Raw genomic sequence first — 24100 nt, 5'->3', positions numbered from 1 at the left:
TAAAAATAAATAAATTCAAGATATTTAACTTGAGTATTACATCCATTTTTATACAGTCTCCCATTGTCAGACAAAAGCAATTGGATAATTGATGAGCAAGTATTTCTTGGGCAGGTTCAGGCCGGTTCCCTTGTTATTCCATGAGAAATTAAGCAGATAATAGAGTTGATCCAAGTGATAAATGTGTAATTTGTAACTTTTCATTGAAACTCTCAAAATGAGGTCCGAAGAGATACGAGTAGAAATGAGGGAGGCCCTCATATATATATAAAAAAAAAAAATAAAATGTAGGAGTGGCCAAATCAACAATCTGGAACATTCTTGAAAAGAAGAAAAGCAGTGAGCAGCTCACCGTAAGGCCACAGAAGACAACTAAAGTACACAACTGCAGTATTCTTTCATTGGTTCAGAAAAACAACATCAACCAAATCATGAACATTCAAGGACACTCTTTAGACTTTAAAATTGTCTAAGTGTAGAATCAAGACATGCCTGATTCATTCATTCACTTATCCTTTTTCAGGGTCGCGGGGGGCGCTGGAGCCTATCCCAGCTGTCTGAGGGCGAGAGGCAGGGTACACCCTGGACAGGTCGCCGGTCGCCAGTCTGTCGCAGGGCTAACACATATACACACACACACACACCCATTCGCACTCACACCTATGGGAAATTTAGAGTTTCCAATTAACCTAACCCCACTAACTGCATGTCTTTGGACTGTGGGATGAAGCCAGAGTACCCGGAGAGAACCCACGCAAGCACGGGAAGAACATGCAAACTCCACACAAAAAGGCCCTGGCGTGATGGTAGAATTGAACTCAGGACCTTCTTGGTGTGAGGCATCAACCACCGTCCTGCCCCATAAATGTAAAAACAAGGTGTAAACCACTCCAAAATAAAGTCAGATTAGAATGTGGCAGACAACAAAAAGAGTCTGCACAGTTCTGCAAAAATTCCTCAACAACTGATGCAAATTTTGTGTTAGCCCAGCTTAAATTAAAGCTGAAAGTCTCTCCTTCCATTACATTTGATTTAAAATCCACTGTGATGGTGCACAGAGGCAAAACTTTTAAAAATATGCATTACAGTCCAAAAAACCCACACAAAAAACAACGGCCCTAATTATCAGCATGAGCGCTGTGGTGTGAAATCCTGAATTATAATTTATATTGTTTGAACAGGGCATTTTCTGCAGTGTAGAGCTTAGATACCTTTTTACTTCCATGCTAGCTGCATGGCAAATCCTCTTAATCTTCTCAGCTCTTTGTAACAATATGCACATTTCCCACAATGCCAGTCTATTTGGTGAGCTCCAATTCATGATCACAGTATTAACGGAGACACAAAGTGGTAATATCTGTTGGTAGTCGACAGAATAAAGTCAGATTTAATACTAACGCAAGCAACATGGTAAAAAGGCAAAAAATACATGCTTAAACATACAACGAGAACTGTGATCAGCTAGAATCACCTTTATTTTCAATACAGCACATACACTCAAACTGATAGAAATACAAAAGTTCCTCTTATCCCTTCTTTGCAGTGAAGTTTAGAATATGCTACAGTAATATACACACACATCCCTCATATTTGAAATGATACATACCAAGACTGACATCTTCTAACTTATCAGTTAATACTTCCTTTCAAACAGGCCATGAATAAATGACCCACAGTGACTTCATGCAGAACATCAGATGCATTTCTTAAAATACAAACTGGAGTGTGGCTCGTTACAGTTGCAGTGGAGAGAACGGATGTTTTGTAAGATACATTAATCCAACCCAGAAAGACACTTTATCTTGGGAAACACCGAATTCATCCCACTCAAGATTATACCGCTCTTATGGTCTAACAGCACAATAAAACAAAGACTAAAAAACAAAAAAACTCCTTCACAGAGATAATATTAACATCCCAGTGTAGCTTTCTGGATCCTCTTTCATTGCTTTGAGTCGCAGCATGTAATACACCCTCCTGTCCCCTGATTATCACAACTGGAATGATCTGAACAAGCTGGAGACAGAAAGGCAAAAGAAACCTCAACGGCAACGCTTTCATAACCTGCACAGCCGTGGAGTCAAGTGAGAACAGAAGAACGCCAGAAAGTTTTCAGTCGTGACAACACTGAGAGGTGCTCATACATGTCAAACAGAAATCCTCACGCTATACACAGGCAGTAACTTTTACAACAGCTCAGATTTTCATTCAGCTCCAAAATTCAAGTTTGAAGCAAATAAACTGGCTAACATATGACCTAGTGCAACTTTAATAAAAACAAAAACAAAAAAACCCAACAAAAAACGACAACAATCAGAAAAGTGTAACAGCTGGAGATCAGTAGTGACATTTGGGTGACCCCTATTCTCTGTCCTCAAAGCTTAAAGAGAAGCAGCTGGAGTAATCGCCACAAATTCGCTGACATATTTCTGAAAATAAAAAAACAAAAAATAGAACGAGGGCTAAAATCTGGCCAACGCCACAATTCTAAGTGCCAGCTTTAAAATGCCCGGTACGTTTGTGCATGCAAGCCAACTACAACGCTAAAAGAATGACACGAAGATTCACTGGCCCTGAAATGCTCGCTTGTTTCTGTGAAACAAGTCTTAAAAGATGCATTAAAATGTTGATTTAAAAAGAAAGAAAGAAAAAAATCGCCACTAAAAGCAGGCATTTGGAGTAAAAGGAGTGAAAGGCTAGGTCTGAATACACCTTCGTGGACATTCAGTCAACTTTCTTGCTGCGCAGTCTGAGTGTGTCCAGCAGGTATCTGCAGGCGGTGCCGCTGTGCTGCGAGAGGAGTGTGAGGAGCTTCCCGTGGATGAGCGTCAGCAAGGTCTGGTGGCCCGTCGCCCAAACCCGGTACCAAGGGCCGTAAAATGGATCGGACACAGCCGGGCAGAGCATGTTATTCAAGTTGACCTCAGTCGCCTGGAGGAGAGCAGAGATGAGACAGTAAGACCTAATTTGATGCCAATATGAATCCAAATCTATCCAGTGGATAATTCATTATTTTATTTTTTTTAAGGAAACATTATGGTTGACTTTGCTGTACATATCTTTACAATCATTATCTTCCAATAGATTTCAGCTCCAAAAAGCAGACACTTAATTGCCTGATGTCAGACTTCATTGCCTGGAAATCCTCCATAACTTATTAACCGGCTGTTGAATGAGTCATATCATTGTAATTACTAAAGATTTTCAGTGGTTTTAAAAATCATTTATTCAGCACATGCTAGAAAAGACAAATATCAGTACTGTGGACAATACAATCAGAATTCATTGATTACTCTGTGCTATCACTTTTCAATCAAGCGGCTACTCTCTGCCCTCTTTGTGCCAGAAACACCCTGTAACTTAAAGTTGATTAATTGCTTTGCTGTTAGGGAATAATTCTGATTTGCATCCAGCAGAAAATAAACTGAATGTTGGTCCAAAATAGGAGATCGTCATGCATAACTTTGAGTATAAACTGTAAAGTCGTGAACAATCAAAACAGGGAGACTGAATACGCAGCAGTGGATCATCAATAATTGGGTGTTAATATCTCAGGATTTATGACTAACAATATCAGATATATAAATGCACACACACTCACCGGCCACTTTGTTAGGTACACCTGTTAAACCTCTCATTAATGCAAATATCTCAGCCAATCACGTGGCAGCAGCTTGATACCATTTAGGCATGTAGACATGGTAGAGACAACCTGAGTTCAAACGTTGCATCACAATGAGGAAGAAAGGTGATTTAAGTGGCTTTGAATGTGGTTGTTGGTGCCAGACTGGTTGGTCTGAGTATTTCATTAACTGCTGACCTAACTGGGAATTTTCCCACGCAGCCATCTCTAGGGTTTACAGAGAATGGTCTGAAAAGAAGGAAATACCCAGTGAGCAGCAGCTCTGTTGGTGAAAATGTGTCATTGATGCCAGAGGTCAGAGGGGAATGGCTGGACTGTAGGTATTCAGCAGAGCATCTCTCAACGCACAGCATGTCAAACCTTTAACCGGATGGGCTACCACTGCTGTCAGCCAAGAACAGGAAACTGAAGCTACAGTTCTCACAGGCACAACAAAATTGGACAGAAGATTAGAAAAACGCTGCCCGGTCTGATCTCTTGATTTTTGCTGTGTCATTCAGATGGTAGAGTCCGAGTCAGACTTTGGTAGACTCTGTGGTTCAGGCTGCTGGTGCTGTAATGGTGTGGATATTTTCTTGGCACAGGTCGGGCCCCTTAGTACCAAAGTGAGCACGATTCAAACACCACAGCCTACATGAACAAGCCAAACAGGGAGCCGACCGTGTCCATCCTTCTATAATCACAGCGTACCCCGTAATCTGCTTTCTTCAACAATGAGCTCACTGTACTCACTGGCCTCCACAGTCACCAGATCTCAGTTTAATAGAGAACCTTTGGGATTTGATACAAAAGAATATTTGTATCATCTGCAACAACTGTGTGACGCTATCCTGTCAATATGGACTAAATTCTCTAAGGAATGTTTCCAGCTCCTTTTTTAAGCTGTGCCATGAAAAATTAAGTCAGTTCTGAAGGCAAAAGGGTGTCTGCCCCGGTACTAGTAAGGTGTAATTAACAAAGTGACCAGTGAGCGCATACCTGTCTGTATGTGAGTGAAAATGAGTAATTTATATGGGAAGAGTTCACACTACCTATGTTGCTCTTATTGTCATGAAACCGTCTCGTAGACAGGTTGTCCTTCCTTGAAGAATTTTGATAAGTATTACCAGCAGCATCCTGACAACAGTCCACATGAAGCTCTGAGCCTGTGCTGTCACAGTTTGGCCCTCATCGCTCAGAAGCCTACGCCTGCCAAATTTTCCGGCTTCTATTACAAATAAACCTCACTCTTCCCCTTCTACCCCAGTGACACCCTGTTTATTTTATTTTTATTACTCACTTATTATTTTTTATGAGTAGTATAAAGGAAATGCACCTACAGTTTCCTCGTACAAGTTGGCATAAAATGATCTGAATCAGCTCTTTCGGTTTTAATATGTAGTTATTGTAAATTATTTATGTCAAAAACTTAAGTGTTAACTTTGTAAAATGGGAAAAAGAGGTTGTTATTTGGTGTTCATAAGCACGTTGCATGTTCAGAAACAGGCCTAACATGTGTGCATCACTGTGGGGACCAGTTCAGGCATGCATGAGCCTGATGGCACTCCTTATAGGCACGCATGGATTAAAAACATGACAATGATTATACCTGCTGTCTCTGTTTAGCTGTCTGCTGCAGACCAATCCAAAAATGGACAGATGATTAACTATCCAGGACATACTGGGGGAAAAGAATGCATGTTTCTCAATGAGAAATCACCCAGAGTACTTAACTAAGCTCTATTTTATCAACTGCGGTGTGTTTAATGTTTTTTAGCTCTAGATAAAGGCCATAATTTTACATCTAAATATAATTTTTTTCTTAATTTTTAAATTGACCAATAGCCCTGATTTGCAGAGGTATGGAGTTGTCAGCATTTCAGCTTTTATGCATGTTCTCCTCATGTGGGTTTTCACCCATAGTTCAAAGTTATGCGTCTTGGTCATTTTATGTTGGATACGAGAGTAAATGGTTGTGATAGTGTTGACCTGCTCAGGGTGTACCTCGCCTAATGTCAGCTGAGACAGGTTCCAACCCCTCCCATGACAGAGTGGATGGGTGAATGGATGAACAGCTCTAGCTACACTGTGGACTCTAAACAAAAATATCTAGTATTTTCACAAGGGCTTGCTCATTAAGCTTAGACCTTAACCGTCTAGGCCAATGCTGAAATATTTTTTTCCTCTGTACCTGTGTAACTACTATTTTTTAGGTTTATGTTATTATTTTTTTAAAGACAAACCCCTGCAATTTAAGTTTGTTTTTTTAAATTGTAAAGCTTGTAAAATATTCCTGTTTACCACAACTTTTTGTCTAAGGCAGTGATGGTGTAATAAAAATATAGTGAAATAGCACACAGTGTCCAGCAGAGGGCTCTATCTTACCAGGCCAAGGAACTGCAGGAAGGTGAAGTGATAGAAGAACAGGATGCCTGTAGAGAGCACAGCCCACCACATATCTCCCAGAGGCTCAGGCTTGTATACACCTGCAAAAAGAAACACTGAGTTAAAGACAGCAAGCACACAAAATGTGTCCTATGTGCCAGTTCTGGCCACCTGTTTGATAACGGCATGTAAACTAGGGAAGAACCAAAAGCCATTTCTATACACTTCCTCTTTTATGTGTCCTTAACACGTCAGCAGAGTTTATAGAGAGAAAGTGGAACCACAGAAAAAACAAGAAACAGGATATGGTGTCAAACTGGCTTTTCCTGTTTCCTCATTGCTGGCATTCGGAGGACAAGTACCAGGAAGTCGCATCAAATGTGCTCTAATTGTACAACCTTAATTCTGAAGATATTGGCATGCTGTAAATGTAATGCAATTTAAAGCTTTAAGCTGCATTTGTGAATGGGACAGAAATTACAGTCTGACAGGATCATTCCTGCTTATAATGAAATGCAGACTGAGAGAATGACGATCACAGGCTTCCAATATTGGTTTTCTGTGTGTCTTTGCGCACAGAGATTTCTCCAGATTTCCTGAATTTTTGATGATAGAGATGTACTGTAGATGAGGACTATTACTCTGAAATTCTTCCACAATTTGTAAAGTTTATCGCAGAATGGAGAACCACTGCCCATTTTCACTTTTTGTTGTTGCCATCAAAGTCAAAACGAGCTAATATTTTTCACATGTAAAATGTGTGAATTTAAAATGTGTTCTACTGTGAAGAAATTACAGCTTTGAGGTCTGCAAACCATTGCATTCTGAATTTATTTATATGCTAAACAGCATCCCAACTTTTCTGGAATTGGATTTGCATAGGCAAGAAAATAACTGCATCTGTTGAGCTCTACTGTTACATTACTAATAAACATGATCAGGCACTTCTATTCTATTACTGGGTTACAAGCTTGAAAATTTGCATCGATGTCAGTTTTACCAGCTAAACAAGATGAACTGTATTCTGTGCTTACAGATCAAGGTTTGCATAAAGTTGAATAAACGTTGCTCCCACTGATGTTCTGCTTCATACTCACTCATTTAGTTCCTTTTATCAACCCCTGGGTTTTAACAGCTCAGATGTCTTCAGTAAGAGCTCTGCTCATGTTCAAATCTGTCTGCATTCACAACACGTTGCATAATTTTTAGGAACCATGTTAACTAGTTTACTGAGATTGGCAAAATCAAAAAGAAGCACACAACAATAAAATAAGACTAGTTAGCAAACTAGAAGTGAAACTTCCAGAGTGTAAACATAACTGAGCGTTTCTGAATGTGGATCACCACGAGCTACAAAAAAAAAAAACAAAGGCATCACCCACCAAGTCCAGAATCAGAAACTATAACCTGGTAGCTTTATTATACCCAAGTCCATATCCAGCTTTCAAAGGCTCTCTATTGTGCTTTATTGAGCTTTCAATAATGTCTAATGCATAATAGACCTACTGTTGCCAAATAATCACAAAATTAGTCCAATAATTCAATTGAACTTTAACTAATACAGTATCAAATCATAACAATAGTGGCCTCAAGCTTTACGTTGTAAAGTAAAGACCCTACGATAAAACAGAGAAAAGCCTAATAATGAGAAAAAAAAAAGAAAAAGATTACCCCCTATGAGTAAGCACTTGGCGATAGTGGGAAGGAAAAACTCGAAGAAACTTCTGGCAGAAGGCGGCTCAGGGAGGGGTAGGCATCTGCCATGACGGGTTGGGATGGGGATTGATGGTTAGGTTCAAGTGATGGTATGTGAACAAAATAACTGTCAGTGAAATTTTTTTCAAAGTTGTGCAGTCACATGGATTGGACACACTGTTTTCCCCCCCCTTTAAGTAGGTCTATTCAGACAAAATAAAGCGCCTTGGCTCAATTACAAGTAAGCAAGAAATTTTACCATAGACATCGTCAGTCTGGACACCACATGGACAAGGGGGACACAGTCTCCTAATCTTTGAAATTCAGGTGTTTTGGCGCCCATTACCACATGCCTACCTTTACAAACACTTGTAGAAAAATAGGTTGTTGTACAGAGCTCTGTACTCCCTCTGTTGTAATAGGAAGCCATCGTTGCAACAAGTTAGTGTTTGAAATGTCTGGGAGGGATGAAATTTCACAGTTACCTGTAAAAGGTCTTATTGCATCTAGGAGCGACAGAAACTTCAGCCCATGCCAAGTTACAGAGTGGGGTTCACAACTGTTAAATTCACCAACGCTCTGCTGACACAAGTGTTAATTTTGTTGACCATTAAGTTTTGTCTATGAATTTTATCATCAAGCCAAAATAAGAGGATAACTAAATGAAAACAAATGTACGAGAGCAAAAACTATGATGAAATGTACTGTACTGACTTCAGTTATTAAAAATTTTACGAAAATATTCTGGAGAGATGCAATCCAATCAGACAATCAAGTTGTGTTGAAAGGAAGGACAATTTGGAAGTGATCTCCTTCTACTGTAAGGTTGGATGAGCACATTTGATCTGCCCCTGGGAAATTGTACAACTGTGTGCGTGTGTGTGCGTGCGTGCGTGTTTTAATGGTCCAAATAGGTCCTAACTAAATCAAAATTTGCTGTCAAAATTACTGCTGGCTGACACGATAGTCCCAAACCACCTCTGACATTATCGTCAGCACAGAAACTGCAGTTGGTGCTTCGTAGTATGGGTTTCTCTGACATTAAGCACCAATGGCAGTTCCTATAGATGTAGTGTGTAAGAGGTGCAGTACTTTCAACCATAAGCAGTATGAAATCTGCTATATGGAGATCAAGCAATTTAGTAGTGCTGTTTGAAAGTTAGCTGTATTAAAGGGTCCCCTGTATATGGTTGTATATGACTCCTTTTATGTCATCCAGGTCATTGTAGTCTAAAGAGCTAGGTTTTCATAGTGGGTTCACCCGAAACCTTGGCTGATTGTGACCTACACCTGTTTTTACATCTTGGCTCGTGTGATTAGGTAGAGGATCAAAAGGGGGTTCATGACCCCCTTGGGGGGACACATGTTAAATCTGGGATTCGACACCATTTGACCTTAGAACTGAAGATGCTTCTCAGATGAGAGGTGAAACGTCTTCAAGCAACTTCAAGTCCAGACGCTTTTCTTTCCAAGCTCTTTAGATAACTCCTTTTAGTTAAACTGGTTTTATAGTTGCTCTTCAGTATCATCTATGTAAGTTGAAATGACCAAACAATCTTTTCAGTAACAGACACTGAACAGACAAAACAAAAAGCTGGCATCCACAGCATCTCAAATGCCACAGACAAAAAGTGAATCCATCCATGGAGATATTATCACTTTGCTCTGCTGACATGTGAAAAGTCAGAATGAAGAAACACCTACCTCCTTTCCTGAAAAGATAAACAGGCACCAGGTACATCATGGAGTGCTGGATGTAATAGATCTCTTTCTCAAATGGCAGCTGAGAAAATGAAAAGCAAACAAACCATTTTAATTCTTTTACAGCACCCAGATACAGCAGAACAGCCCCCAACTTGCTCTGAGCCCTGAGGAGAAATCTTAAAGACCTGTGGCCTCACGGTCACCAGCTATGCTACTGCTTAACAAGCAACCATGACAGACAACATTACTCAAGTGAAAAAAGAGATGGAAGAACAGCAGGTACACCATCTGTCTATTTTAGCTCCCTTTATAAGGCACCTTTCTTCTAACAATGTATGACCTTGTTAATGATCACTGTTGTCATACAAAATGTATAAAAATAAAAAATAAATGTATGGAACAGTGTTTACAGCAGTCTGAAGTTAGAGCTTTCATTTCTCAGGGATTACGTGTACATATGTTGACCTTGTTTTTTTTGTTATTTTAAAAACTCTGGGTGGAGTGGGTGGAGACTAGTGTCGCGGTCATTTGTGAAAGAAGAATGGCAGCAAAAGTGAAAGGGAAGATTTACAAGATTGCAGTCAGACTTGCTATGATGTCTGGTTTAGAAACGGTAGCACAACCAAAAAGACAGCAGGAAGAGCCGCAGAGCCCAAGACTTTAAAATTAATTTCACTGGGAGTGGGCAGAGTTTAGAAACAAGTGAATCTTATGGACATTTTAGAAACAAAAGTTAGAGAGGGAAGGCTGAGATGGTTTGGATATGTGCAGAGGACAGATAGTACAAATATTGAACAACAGATGTTGAATATGGCAACACCCTTTGTTTGTCCTGCTGTCAGGCAGCAGGAAAAGGCAACAGAGAAGATTTATGGATGTAAAGCAGGAGGACATGTAAAGGGTTGGTGTGACCGAGGAGAATGGTAGGGACAGGGTTAGATGGAGACAGATGATCCACTGTGTCGACCACGAAAGGGAGCAGGTGCTGGGTTTAATATGAGACATAAAATAAAGAAAAGCATAATATGGGTTCCCTTTAATGGTATAACGTAAGAAACACATGAGATCTTTGTCCACAGTGTTTTTTTAATTTACAAGTGACTGATGTAAACTGCCTCTTTTCCCATTGGTTGGCAGGCATATAATGTTCAGGGTGCAATCATAGTTTACTGTGCTCAGTAAGAAATACTGACATAAAGTTTACTGATGTTATAAAATGCAAGACTGTTGTGTAAGCCTTCATTCCCTGCTTGAGAAAAACAAGTTTATCTGATAGGGAATTGCGGATATGGCAGAACAGCTCAGCCTTATTTCTGTGAGAACTGTTATAAAAGGAAAAGCACTTAGTCTTAATGGCTATGCTGTGTTTTTTAAAGTTTAAAACTTACCAAAGTGACTTCATTCAAACAGATCAAGTTTCAATTTGTGAAATATCTCCTGCATGAGATGTTCAGCTTGAGTGAGTCAGAGCGTTCAATTTTAATTCAATTGTTTTATACGGCGCCAAATCACAACATAATCATCATAGGTCTCTTTACACAGTAAGTTCCCGAGCTTACAATATTATAGAGAAAACCAATGATACCTGCACAGACACAGTGTAGTCTTTTTCAACACAACATTGCCGTTTCAGAGGTAAGTGATAACACTTGTTTAGCTGCTCAATGAGTGCGACACTTAACCTTGTTCATCTCGGAGACCTAACAAAGGCTAGAAGAGGGCTTCTCATAAATGAGACTCTGAAGATCATGGTCTACTTACGAGTCTGGTGTTGACTACAGGGAACATTAAGGCCAGTAATGCGCCATTCAACATGTGGACCTGCAGTCTGAAAACAATAAAAATGAAAGACATTAAAAATTATCAACAAGGTCACTCACTATTTACCTAATCTGTGTAAACCTTTCTGAGTCATGTTAGTTTCTCTCCTGCCCTTCTGGTTTCACTTTGCTCTCTTCCCTCTCCAGAGACAGAGCAGCGCAGAGGAGAGATGTTACCGGGGTTGAGCTACGGTTAAAACAATAAAGGCTTTCTAACAAGTGTGAATCTGTCTAAAGCATCAGGGCAGACTGACTCTCTTTCAGATTTATCATCAATGAAAGAATAGAGGAAAAAACAGAATAGGAGAGGGGAAAAAAGTGCTGTTATTACCACTCTCCCCTCTTGACTTCTGCAGGCCATTTGCCCTCCCCAAAGCATTCAACCCATAGAAAACTCTGCCACTACTGACATATGAATCAATTACAGCTGATATAAGGGACAGAGGAACAGGTGGAGGACAGTTTAGATTCTATCCCATGCTGCAGAAAACCAATCAGACTCCTCCCTGATGCTGTTAGCAGCAGCTGTCTCTTACTCTTTGTCAGGGTCAGTTTCTTGTGGGAGCGCTTATTGTGTAAAGTCAGGTCAGTAAAGTTTCAGGCGATCACTCTCTGAACATATGCTTTGATGTGACTCATTCAGACTAATTAGTATAATTTGGTTTTAAGCTTTTAGTTGCACCATCCAGTGCACACATATAGCCTATCTGCTCCTAGTGGGAGCTGCGATGCTTATTTAGTAAACCTGTATAAATAAACTCAGCATAAGGAAAAATGTGTCTTTTGAACTAACATTGACGTTAAGAGGCTCCACATACAGAACAGAAGCCAAGGAGCTTGTGTGTCAGAGTGTGGAGCTCCATCTATCTCCTGTGACTGCTCTTTTTGTCAAATGAGCCAAAATAACTGTTGTGACAGACAAGGTCGCCGGGAAAACAGCAGTGCCGAAGTAATGCCGCTTCAAATAAGTCCGGCTGTCACTCTCGGGGGCTGCTGCATGCTTCTGAAAAGCAGTTCATTCAAATTCAAAATTTACAAAGCATAACGAGCATTAGCGACCTTACATTTTTCCACCACTGTAATTAATTGCATGTCACTCCATGTCATATTAATACATAGGCCAAGACCTGAACCTCTGATACTGTTGTAGCGTAAACTTCTACTTTATGTAGTAACTATTACACTATCATACAGAAAGCCATGGTGACTGTTACTGTGAAGCAGTCACAGGAAATGCAGGACATCAAAAATGTCAAATGTAAAAATAATAAATAAATAATAAAAAAGGATATATTTGAAACTTGTTTGTTATATGCTGTGCTCATTGCACAGCATATAACAAACCCTCTTTGGTGGGCAGCAGCATTAGGGGATTTTACACAGCAGTTACTTTGAAACTCTAAATGTGGTGAAATGAACTTGAGGTTTGCCCTGATTCCAAACCACCACCAGAGTAAAATGCCATGTTTACACAAACAAAAGAAAAACGTCTTGAATAAAGGTTATGACTGTATCTCTTACATAAATGAAACAAATCTTGACCTGGTGGATAAATAATGTTGGCAGTTCAGTAATTCTTCAAACGATCGGATATTTATTGGGGAATGTTTCATATTTCTATTCCATGTAAGAACCAGCTTTTTGTGGTTTCCTAAAGTTGCTATGACTCGGTACACTGTCTTCACTGTGAGGCTCCCGTGGGCTACTGGAACAGAAAGTGACCCTGCTTGTATTTATTTCTGAGTAAATCCCACATCGTGTTCCCCACGGGCAAAACCAGAGTCATTTCTCCTGAATAATTAACCGCTCAGTCCGGATGAGTTGTTGAAGAGGAGACTATAAACCCAAACAAATACATTACTATACAACTGCTTACTATGGGGGAAACCAACAAGTAATTACAATCAACGTCAACCACAATTCAGATTATATGAAAACAAAAACCATGAGCTTTGTCTGCCCAGTCACTAGACATTACATTCAGCAGGACAAGTGGCTCATATGGCAGTCGTGGCCTTTCTACTGTCTGCACTAAAAACTCTATATTTTCCCAATTCAGATCTATACAGTTTAATTTAAATGTAGACGACAAGTTGAAAACACTAAACAGGAAGAACCCAGGAGTACACGTACACTCACCTGAACACAACCATAGCTGTTTTACATGGCGGGCAGGCCAGCAGGAAGATCTGTTGAGGAAAGCAGAGAGAAATGAGCAACGACATTATTGCATTAAGCTCATATGGTTGTTATGGAACAGCTCGAAGGCTTTTAAGAGCTTCCAGCTCTGAGTTCTGCAAGACAAAATGAACTGCTTTAACAAGTTTGTGCTAACATAAAAGCAGAAGCATTGAACAGAACATCCCAAAGGCAACTGTGAGGTCTCCTTAGTCCAAATCAAGAAGAAAAAAAAATACATAGAAGAGGTTCAGACAAGAGGATAGGTCCACAATTAGAATGGAATTTGAGGCATTAGAGCTGCTGGGTGTTTGGTGCATTAATGACCTGATTTCATGCTAAACAATCTCAGTTTACAGCTCACTGCTTGGAAGTCAGCTTTCACAAGAAAAGGTAGGCAGCATTTGAAAACAAAGGTGAAGCCAGGGAGAAGTGACTTCCTGATATATTTCCATTGCCAAAAATGATTTCTACCAACAATCTGACTTTATTCTTGTAAAGGAGAGTGGATCAAAAGACAGCCTGCAATCTGTCCTTGGTGATTGGGCTACTGGGCCCCGAGAATAGTTCAAACAGGAATTTGTTCAAAACACCATCTGACACGAGAAAAACTTGGTTTGCCTGAAGGCTGGAAACAGAATTACAGAAAAGAAACTGACCCGAGATTCATTCTCCAAACACACAGTTGTTATATTTGGTTTGTTTTTTTGTTTTAAATGTGTCTTCGGGATTGATCTGTGGCATGTCTATCAACTTTATTTGCAGCGTGTGTGGGATTATGAAAAAAAACACTCAGACTTTCACAGTTATATTTACATCTTCAGTCTTTTCTACATCTTTTCCTCTCATTCTAACACGTGAGACATGTTTCGCGTTGTAAAACACCACATTAAAGTCACATTAAAGAGAAACAATGTGTGAAAGTGTTTTGCCTTGGATAAAACGTGCTTGCCAAAGCTGACAGTTTGTTGGTTCCTGCAGATGTTATTACTGTCAGCCTCCATTGTAAACAGGGGTTGGCGATACGTTGCTGGCAGTTAAACGTTGTCACTTTGATAATTTGTCTCATGTCTGAGCTATCAAAGCAATTAGACAACGTTCTCCAACTTGGAGCCCTCAAGTCTCTCATTTTAAATGAATAAGAAGTCGTTATAAAATAAACATGCCATAGAGTTGCAAGCTATTATCAAATAAATGTTGCATATAATTGGTTGTACAGATTATGTAAGGGTTCTTTAGCCCATTTCAGTCTCATATGAACACTTCTGTGTCAATCATAATTGATATTATGTGACGATTTAATATTTTGCCTGAACGTGGCAGTGATGCCGTCATTTTCTCCATCACCTTTCAGCCAATCACCAGTTTATGGCACATGTTAATTGCTAGCGTAACGCTAACCTTTGGGCGTTAGTGTCACTTTACCCTCTGATCCTTTACTTATTTGTAATGGCTTGATCGTGTTCACTTTTTGCATGAGAGAATCAGAGGAGAACATTAAATTTGTCTTTCTTATGTTTGTCGCTTCTCATTGTTTGACTGTTAGCCAGAGCCTTAGGGTAGCCTTCACTGCAAAGTATTGTTTTATTTGAACACTAATGCCGTGAAGGATAAAATAATAAGTATATGATTCACAACATTCGCTGAAGTATTTTTCTTATAACGACAACTCCCATAGTTTTTCAGTACGAGCCAACTAAGAAAAAAAACAAACTGACAGTCAACGTTCAGCAAATAACATTAACATAATATTATAAAATGTCAAATGTTATAAACAGTTGTATTTGCACACATTTTTAAGAGAAGTGGATGCTTTTCTGTATGTGGCAGCAATAAAGGTCTTGGCTCCAGCGGTGCCATTAGCTCTACTTTAACGGCACACAAGAGAATAGACTCAGAAATGGATTTCATGCAAATTACTGAGCAAGAAGATTTAGCCCATAAACACTTCTCTGATTGTTGACTTTATGCAAGCAAAAAGAAAAGAAAAGAAAAAAAATCAAAAGAATCAAAAAAAGAAAAATCATGTGGTCATGCTGGCACTCCAACCTTGGATGGACACCAATATTCCTCAATCAAAATAAGTTGAGTTCATTTGAAACTATGCTAAGGTTGGGTCTGATCCAAGTATTCAGGGAAAGACGTTCTGATTAATCGAATTCAAAATCCCACTTAAGCCTACAACTAGGATTGATCCCTGTGTGGAACACTGGCCCAAGAAGTCATGATCCTATTTATAGGTGAGAAGGACTACTTAAGTGTAATCCAGTGAGTGCTGTGTATTTTCAAAGTAGTCCTGGGCTTCTATTAAATAGATTCTACTTTTTTTTTTTTTTTTTTAAAATCTGCTGTGTTGGAAGTACAAAAACATGCAAATCAGGTATGCACAGTAAAAATTAAGTGTCAGTTAATGCCAGATCTGACGTTCATTTATTCACTGAACAAACTAAAAGCTACAGAAATGAATCATATTTGCGCTCTCTGAGAAAGGCTATCAATTAACAAGTAGGTACTAGATATTTTTTATTTCCTGGTTCAGGTGTCTGATGGGTCCAAATGGGAAACACAGTGCTCTCCCGTGCGTCGTCACTGGCGTGTTCTTTGATGCTCATTGAGTTAATTGGCACTGACAGGAAATGACTTGCTGATTGCTGTGAACATTGACAGAGCTGTGACCATGAACCTTCCAGGAGGCGACTTCAGTGACAAAAGAAAGATTGGTATGCAGTGTGAATTTCGCTCTGCCGCTGAAAGGAAACAAACTGGGCTGGTTAACTATTTAGTGTGCTGACGGAATTGTGTGAAGCAAGTTTTTCATAATTAATACGAGAGCCTGTTTTGTTACCTGAGCTGTAGGATGGATTAACAACACTGGAACTGGTCCCACTCCTCAGATGCACTGAAGCTAAAGTTGGTGAAGCTAATCTGTAATAAGTCCAGTTTGTTCTTTGGGGTCTATTACACAGTTTACAGCTGTAGGATTTCTCTGTAGGGAACACATGACACAGTGCTTCATGTGCTCCATAAGCAACGCATTGCAAGTGGTTGTTTTTGTAGTCGTCAACCACACCCACCGTCTACCTTTCTAAACAAGTATGGCGCTATTGTGTTTTATAATCGTCTTGCTGGGTGTGCTGAGTAGCTGACCAAGTGCATCAAAATGATCCGATATCATAGAAACCTTGTCATTTTCAAATCCAAGTAATTCTGTTAGAAATAAAAATACCAGCATGTCAGATTTCACTCTCTAAAATGGGTTCATTTATCATTTAGTGAATTTCAGGGTGTGCGGGAAACAGAACTGCTAAAAGAGTCATTTTGACACCCATAGAAAGCAATGAAAAAAACCTAGCAACAGGTTATTTGCTTAAACATATTTTGATATTAAGGCCGTAAAGTTAGCCAGAACTAGCTAGATGAAGCAATTGATAGGATTACATACAGGGAACTATAGTTAACTCCATATTTAATATTTTATATTTAAGTGGATGAGCGGAGAACCAGGCATGTTGCTGTTGGCTGAGCAGAGCAGTGGTGCACCCATGGCTAAATGGAGCAGAGTGTCCACAATGTGGAGAACTAATATGAGGAAATAAATATGACTATGTAAATAAATGCCAGGGAAAAAAACTGAAGCCATAACAAGCACTAGAGTGCTCACTGACCAGGTCAGTGGTCAGCCACCTTTGTCTAGACTGCAAAGAAAGCTCAGATAGCACCAATGATTCCCCCCCCCCCAAAAAACAGTTAATAGAATTATCTCCACATGTATAATCACAGTAATGAGTCAAACCAGCCTTGATGCTCTTGTTGTACTAATAAAGACACTGTTAAGTCTAACTGTTGCTTCTCCCTATTAATTTTACAGCTGAAATACAATTTTATCTCAAGGTACAGCTTGCTGGAACATTGTGCCCCGAATATTGCCAGGTTCCTGTTGCCCTTCTACTAGCAATGGAGCAGGAAAAGGCCAGAAAAAAATATAACAATAATTAAGTAGTGTTGACTCGAAGTATTTTCTGGAATTACAGGGAGAAAAAGGGAAAGCAGTCATTCAACAAGACAAAATAAATAAACAAAAAAAAATTTGAGAACACGACCTTAGAGACAAATATAGTTCAGCATGGGTGAATATGATGGGGAAATTTAAACTACCTTCAGTGTGTACCAACTTGTGTCAAGGTAAGGGTACAGCTGAAAGTTGTTTGCATAGAAAGATAAAGGACTTATTTATAGATTGACTTATCAGCAATGAAGTCTTTCAGACTTCCTTTTAACGAGTGCAACCATAGAGTGATATGCTGCGGGGTTTCGAGTGTAATGCACGTAAACATACTGTGATGCTCAGGGTTATTGCGACAGCTGCTACATTAAATGTAGCTATACCTAATGATGAGGCCGATGATCTGTTATAATGGTGCTGATTATTTTTGCCATACACAGATTGTTAATAGTGCAGTACATCAATTTATCGGCAACCTACACGCATCCATTCAAAGCTGCTGCAGAATTGCAAGATACCTGCTTTGCAGACAGATGACTTGATGTTTCCTGCAGCCTACAGCGACATTTATCACATGCCCACGTGATATCTGTTAGCTGCGAGCTGTGCCTGGCGAGATCTACAAGGGAAGAAAGTTCACTTGATAAAAGAAGGTCATGCGTCTTTAACTTGTGAAAAAAAAAAAAAGAGAAAAAGAAAAAAGGAGAAGCCAGTGGCAGGCGATGCCTCATTTGGACAGCGTATAAACGTTACACTGTATGGATGTAAATTCCTTTAACCTTTATCCCCGAAGACTCATGATGACAAGCAAAGAGCTCAGAATGAATCCAAGGCTCTACACCAGGGGTGTCAAATATAAGGCCCAGGGGCCAGAACTGGCCTGCAAAAGACTCCAATCTGGCCCACTGGAAGGAGTGTATAGATTTTGGACACCTTAGAGCTACAGCTCAGAAATGCTGATAGATTTCTTTCATTTACTACAGCAGAATTTCTCAATTATGTAGAAAAACAGACTTGTTATTGAAACCTCCTCTTTTTATATGAAGATATTTGTGGGACTTGCTGTGTAAACACTTTCACTCTTAAAGTTTCACTGGTTTGATCCACTTAAGGTGATAGTGGGCTGCAGGTGGCTCACATACAGACATATTCATGAAGGGGAGCCAATGAAAAAAATGTCATTATGTTGATAATAACAGATTGGCTTGTTTCAGTTTAGACTTCTACATGGAATCTATGTAGAACATACAACCTAACCTACATAAGCGGTTACAAGCATAAATGTCAGTGCTGGCATTTATGCTTGTGTGTTGCATTATGCGTTAACTACCAGGTGGTCGTGTCCTGGTGTTTTATACGTGATGGAAACAAACACGGTGCTTGTGGACCTTTTTGATTCCCCATTGAAGTGTAAATCCCCAGTAAGGTGGGACCGATGAACAGTTTGCACAGAAGTCCATCATAAGCAGAACATGGAACAACTGAGCCTGGAAATTTGTGTAATAGGTCCCCTAAAACAACAACTGCAACAAAAGCAAAAACAGAAACTGGCTGTTATGTTCAAGCTCTTTGTTCTTCATCTTTCTGCAAGCTAGTTCTGACTAGAAATCTATAAAACGGCAGGGGACGTTCATATTGTCTTCGTATTAGCACCAATCACAAGCCGTAGAAGAAACAGAAAGCACGTGCCCCTCCATATATTGATTTCTCCAACTTGATATACCCATTATTTGATTTAGTTGTTTATGGAGCCACACCCATATCCGCTGGCCTCAAACGGAAATACACGACAGTAAACTGATCAGTTGGAAGACCCTCAGCGTGCCACGATGACTGCTGTGGTACTATGTGGTGGAAAACGTACTAAAAACCCGTGCTGCTGGATGTGAAGCACTCAGTCATCACAAACTAAACTCCATCCCCTGTGGGGCTTTCTCACCTTGATATTTGCTCATACTTGCTGCTCTGTAAACGCTCCTACTGACACCGCCTCTATTCATCCACCTACAGATACTATGACTGTGCCAACAAGCGGCACATTTTCCCAAAGTCGCATTGCTTTGTGCTCGGTGAATAAAAATATCAAACTCACTAGCACACCAAATTTGTGCTTTCAAGAATAACGCCAGTCCTCTTCAGAATGTGGATTTGGTTAACAGTCATGAAAACCAGCTGCTGCATAACAACACTGAAAGGCACGCAAACTGACGCAGTGTAGCAACGAGAGGGTATGTTCTTTGCAACAGCACAGAGGTGGTGTTCATTCCTCAATGAGTGGACTTAAGAGTGAACTGAAACTCACTATCGTTTCCAGATGCACAGCTTTAAGAAGCTCAAATGAGACAGGAAATAAATGGGCGCTTGGAGAGCTCCGGATTGCTCTTTAGATGTTTTTATCTGAGGTTTCCATCAGGCCTGAAAGGGATTAAAACCACACCCATACACTAGAGATGCAACATGAGGAATGTGTGATCATGATAGGCGCTCATGCATGCATGAAACAAAAAAAATAAAAATAAAAAAATTAATAAGCCACTATTTCTTTAGAAGAGTGTTCAACAAAGACAGCTGAGCCCCCAGGCACTACCTTTAATAAAGCAAGAATGCAGGAATGCATGATGCCTTCTCTTTTCCAGCTTTTTTCTCCCCACATCAGATTCAAGCTCCAGCAAGCACCTGCTACAAATAATCAGTTGGTGCCGGTGCCAACACCAACACTCCCTCACCCACTCCTCCTCTGGATGGGGGGAAAAAAAAAAAAAAAAAAAAAAAAAAAAAATCTATATGTAGATGATTTTCACAAGTTGTGAAAGCTGTACAACTTCCTTTTAAAACCCATTTCCTCATTTGATCACGCCCATTTTAACACCAACAATACATACACATCTTGCCCTTACATCAAGGACATTTTACTACAGTCAGTCAATTTTTCATCACAGCCAGCAATTCTTCAGTGTCCACTGGTTGTCATGCTACCTCCCTGTAACCTGAAAAATCCATCATCTTTGAGCACATCAAATTTGCTCTACTCTTCAATTTTCATGATGAATAGTTTGCAGCGACTTGTCACATGGCAGTCATGCACCATGAAGATCAAGTAGCCTGCATGTGTAAACATGCAGGTACTGCATAGTTTGACTCATGATCTAAGTGTTATTTAACACATAAAAGCAAAGACACAGCTCCCTATACTGGCTGATTCAAAAAAAAAAAAAAAAAAAAAAAAAAAAAAGTCAAAAAGCCATGTGAAGAGTTTGACATCGACCTCAGGCTGGGTTACAGGCTGTTGATACAACAGCTTCATAAAATAATATTTGGAGACAAAGAGGGGGCACAGCTCTGGTTTCACAGCCAAGGGCTGAACTTGAGATGTCTTCTTTCATGGCAGCACTGGACCAACTCCCTAACACACGGGACAATGATGTCCAAACAAGACTCCTAAACAAGGCTCAAACTTGTACTTTCCCACCGAATTCACTGGGGTTTTTAGAATCAATTTGCTTCTATTACTTTATTAAAAAGATTTAAATGTGCTACATACATTAGTTCATAATTTCTTCCCCTGTTCTAAGCCTCGCATGGCTCAATAAAAAGCATGCTCATGTATCTCAAGGCGCCATAAAGCCATTAGGAGACAGTGATTGCAAAATATCGATCACGGTGCTCCACCAGAGCTGGAGATGGGTGAGATCAGGTCAATAACCAGTTAATGAAAACCAGGCCTTCGAAGTCCAGCCAGCACACTACAATTTATACCCCATCAACCCATCAGCTCTGACAGGACAGCTCGGAAGAGAAGATGACATCTTCTAATAAATCCCCACTAGTTATACTCGTAATCCTAACAGGCACACATCAGCTCTTTCCTCCTGTGTCATGCTTACCTGCACCATGGTGACGACATGGCAAGGATTCAGCAAATATATCAAAGTCTTGGTTGCAAACTTGAAGCCAACCTCCACTCCGAAAGTCATGCACAGGGCAACCAGCAACAGGTTCTTGCCTAGACTATCCTCCTTTGCCCTTATGCAGTCCTTCCCGGCTACTCTGAGCTCTTTGGAGAGGTTTATTTTCTTCAGTGCCACCAGAATCTCCACCAGGGAGATGAGGACGATGACCAGACTCTCGCTGATGCGCTGCTGTGGAGCGAGGAAGGCAGCACACTCGGGGCCCCCGTTGCCTTCAAACTTGGGGTCCACCCCGCCGTAGATCCAGTCCAGCAGGCTGTATATGTTATATCTGGACATATTCCTCTTCTCGTGTTGGAAAAGATACGAACAGGATGGAATAAAAGACGCCACACCGACCTCTTGGCGAAACATGAACTGCAAGATTTGCCTTTCGCAGCTCGCCTCGTGGTCGAGAGATAGACATGTATCCACTGCCTCCCCGGTGCGTCTGAGCTAGCTAAACTACCTCATCCACAAACGGAGGAGGAACTTCAGCTAGCGACAATAGACAGCCGTAGTCAAGATTACCCGCGGATGCTGCCGGTGGTGGTGGTGTTAGAGGGTGCTGCCAAGCCTCTCCTCTTTCACGTTCCTCACACACTTAGCTCGCTAGCATGGACAGTTACACTGAAGTCGGCATCATACAAAGCAAACCAGTACGCTGGCTACCAGCTCTCAGTCACATCAAGCTGGAGAGCGGGTGTAGTTAGCATGTGTTAGCAACAGCGCCGACAGCCGTTAGGTAGCTAGCTCGCCTTACTGAAATGAACAGGTATACGTTATAGATTTGACCCCGAGTTTTGCCTTACAGGCTCATCACAACGCTAAAGGAAGCCGAAATATAAATAAATCTTACTTTCGAATCGAAAAAAAGAAAGCAGTTTTCCTCTTATGTGAATTTCCAAATTAACAGATACCATGTTCAATAATATGCTAACATTAAAGTTCGAGATATTGATGTCTGTATATCTAAGCTATGTTGTCACGTCTCATTAAACCCTTGATATTCACATGTGATATTTACGACTTTTTAAATGTGCAATTAAATTGTGAAAAACTCAAAATAAACTAAAAAAAATATTTATTGAGTGACCCGAGGAATTAACTTAGTTCAATGAATATGCACACTGCCTGAGTCTCACCTCCGAGGGCACATAAAACAGTCTCTTTGACACACGTGACACTTGCCGATGGGGCGTTCAGGGAAAATACGGAAACTTAACACCAAGCATCTCGTTGCATTTGGGAGGGGAAGAAATTTAACAGCCAGTCAATACAGACATAGTAATGTTTCTGTTTAAGTCTCCGTTGCTTTATCAGTACAAATCACTAATGCTTTCAATTCAGTTCTATTTAACTTTATTTATGTGGCACCAGTTCACAAACATAATCCCCAATGTGCTTCTTTTTCTAAGAGAACACCAGTGATGATTCTTGTGAACAAGCACTCAGAACGTGATGGTGGGGAGGAAGAGATTTTTTTGAAGTCTAAGAAATCCACCAGAAGCTAGTTCTGCTACCAAACCATCTATTGTAGCTGCTTGAGAATGACGAGAATGAGAAGACACCAAAAGACGAGTACAAGGACACAAACAAGAGAAAATACAATCTATGTGAGAGAGAGAAAATGACATGCTCTAGTCATATATCAACACACAGGGAGTAAAAACAGAGGAGGAGAGATGTCTCCCAGCAGCCTGAGCCTATAACAGCATGACTAATGGATGGTTCAAGGTCAACAATCCAGCTCTTTAATCTTGCCAAAAGGGGAAACTTTATTTTACCATTTCAATAAAAATGAAATAAAAAATATACACACTTCTCCACAAGGGCGACATCCAAGCTAAAAACAGCTGTTCACTTAAATGCAATTCATACAAAAAGTTTTGCAGGTGGAATTCTTGGGCCCTTTAATCAGAAACTTCTGAGCTTCATTCTGTGCCTATTTACCCATTTAATATGAAACGCTTTACTCACAGATGGAAGGCCCTTACACGTTGGCTGGTATTTACAACAGCAAGAAGTTCTCTATAAATTCCACCAGCTTTTAAACTGGCAACTAAATATCAAAGTGTGCTTAAATGTTTTTCCCCACGCTGCTGCTTCCATACAGCCAGCTCTGATGGTAAATACACAGTTTAGACACTGGCAGGAAGATCAAATTCTTTTTTAAGCTTTTCTTTACAGTTATTGTAACTATCAGGAAATGGAGGGAAACATTAAATATTGATAACTGTAATCCCCAACAGGCATCCAAAAAAACAACTCTCTTCAGCACACACACACACACCCTCAAACGAGTCAACTCACCACACTCCAGGTAGGGGAATCCAGGGAAGGTCAGATTCCAAAGGCACAATAACACAAATAGCCATTTAAGCACAGGCTTCACTAACTGGGTAGTCCAGCAATCCAGCAAGGACTAACAGATAGCTCATGAACCACAGGTGGTTTGATTGCAGCCAGATGTGTGGAGCCAAAGGTGGGAACCCATAATAAGTACCGCCCCAGAACACAGACAAAAGCAAACAATAACAGATAGCGAAAGAAGAAAGAGAGAGGAAAAACAAACCTTGGCAGTAAGAATGATGACATGGCTATCAGTAGACTAGTTGCTGACGCCCTCATCCCCAACCAGTCACAGCAGCCACTACCTGAGCCTGGTTCTGCTGGAGGTTTCTTCCTGTTAAAAGGGAGTTTTTTCTTCCCACTGTCGCCTAGTGCTTGCTTATATGAGATCATA

The 24100-nt window shown here is 40.3% G+C and overlaps 1 protein-coding gene across 2 annotated transcripts; it reads right to left on the bottom strand.

The window, feature by feature from the left end:
- Positions 1–1452: 1452 nt before the first annotated feature.
- LOC116329148 (transmembrane protein 164) lies at positions 1453–23824 on the bottom strand. 2 transcript variants are annotated; one of them, XM_031751120.2, is made up of 6 exons: positions 23668–23824; positions 13366–13415; positions 11168–11234; positions 9407–9485; positions 6008–6108; positions 1453–2931 (listed from the first exon to the last, which is right to left on the bottom strand). In XM_031751120.2, the coding sequence occupies exons 2-6, from the start codon at positions 13377–13379 to the stop codon at positions 2725–2727; spliced, it is 468 nt and encodes a 155-aa protein (XP_031606980.1). In that variant the 5' UTR covers positions 13380–13415; positions 23668–23824; the 3' UTR covers positions 1453–2724. The 2 variants fall into 2 exon arrangements, with proteins under 2 accessions (XP_031606980.1, XP_031606978.1); XM_031751118.2 differs by lacking the exon at positions 23668–23824 and adding an exon at positions 21292–22147.
- Positions 23825–24100: the final 276 nt, after the last annotated feature.

The sequence above is a fragment of the Oreochromis aureus genome, linkage group 10 (assembly GCF_013358895.1).
Source record: "Oreochromis aureus strain Israel breed Guangdong linkage group 10, ZZ_aureus, whole genome shotgun sequence".
In the NCBI taxonomy this organism is placed as follows: domain Eukaryota; kingdom Metazoa; phylum Chordata; class Actinopteri; order Cichliformes; family Cichlidae; genus Oreochromis; species Oreochromis aureus.
The sequence above is the reverse complement of the archived record's forward strand: the minus strand, read 5'-3'. Positions and strand labels throughout refer to the sequence as shown.

Excerpts from the sequence above, each read along its gene's own strand:
- LOC116329148 (XM_031751118.2), bottom strand. The coding sequence starts at position 21,729 with ATGTTTCGCCAAGAGGTCGGTGTGGCGTCTTTTATTCCATCCTGTTCG. Across the intron at positions 11,235-13,365 it reads ACAGCTATGGTTGTGTTCAG|ACTGCAGGTCCACATGTTGA; the intron begins GTGAGTGTACGT and ends TATTGTTTTCAG. Across the intron at positions 9,486-11,167 it reads CTGTAGTCAACACCAGACTC|CTGCCATTTGAGAAAGAGAT; the intron begins GTAAGTAGACCA and ends TCATTTTCTCAG.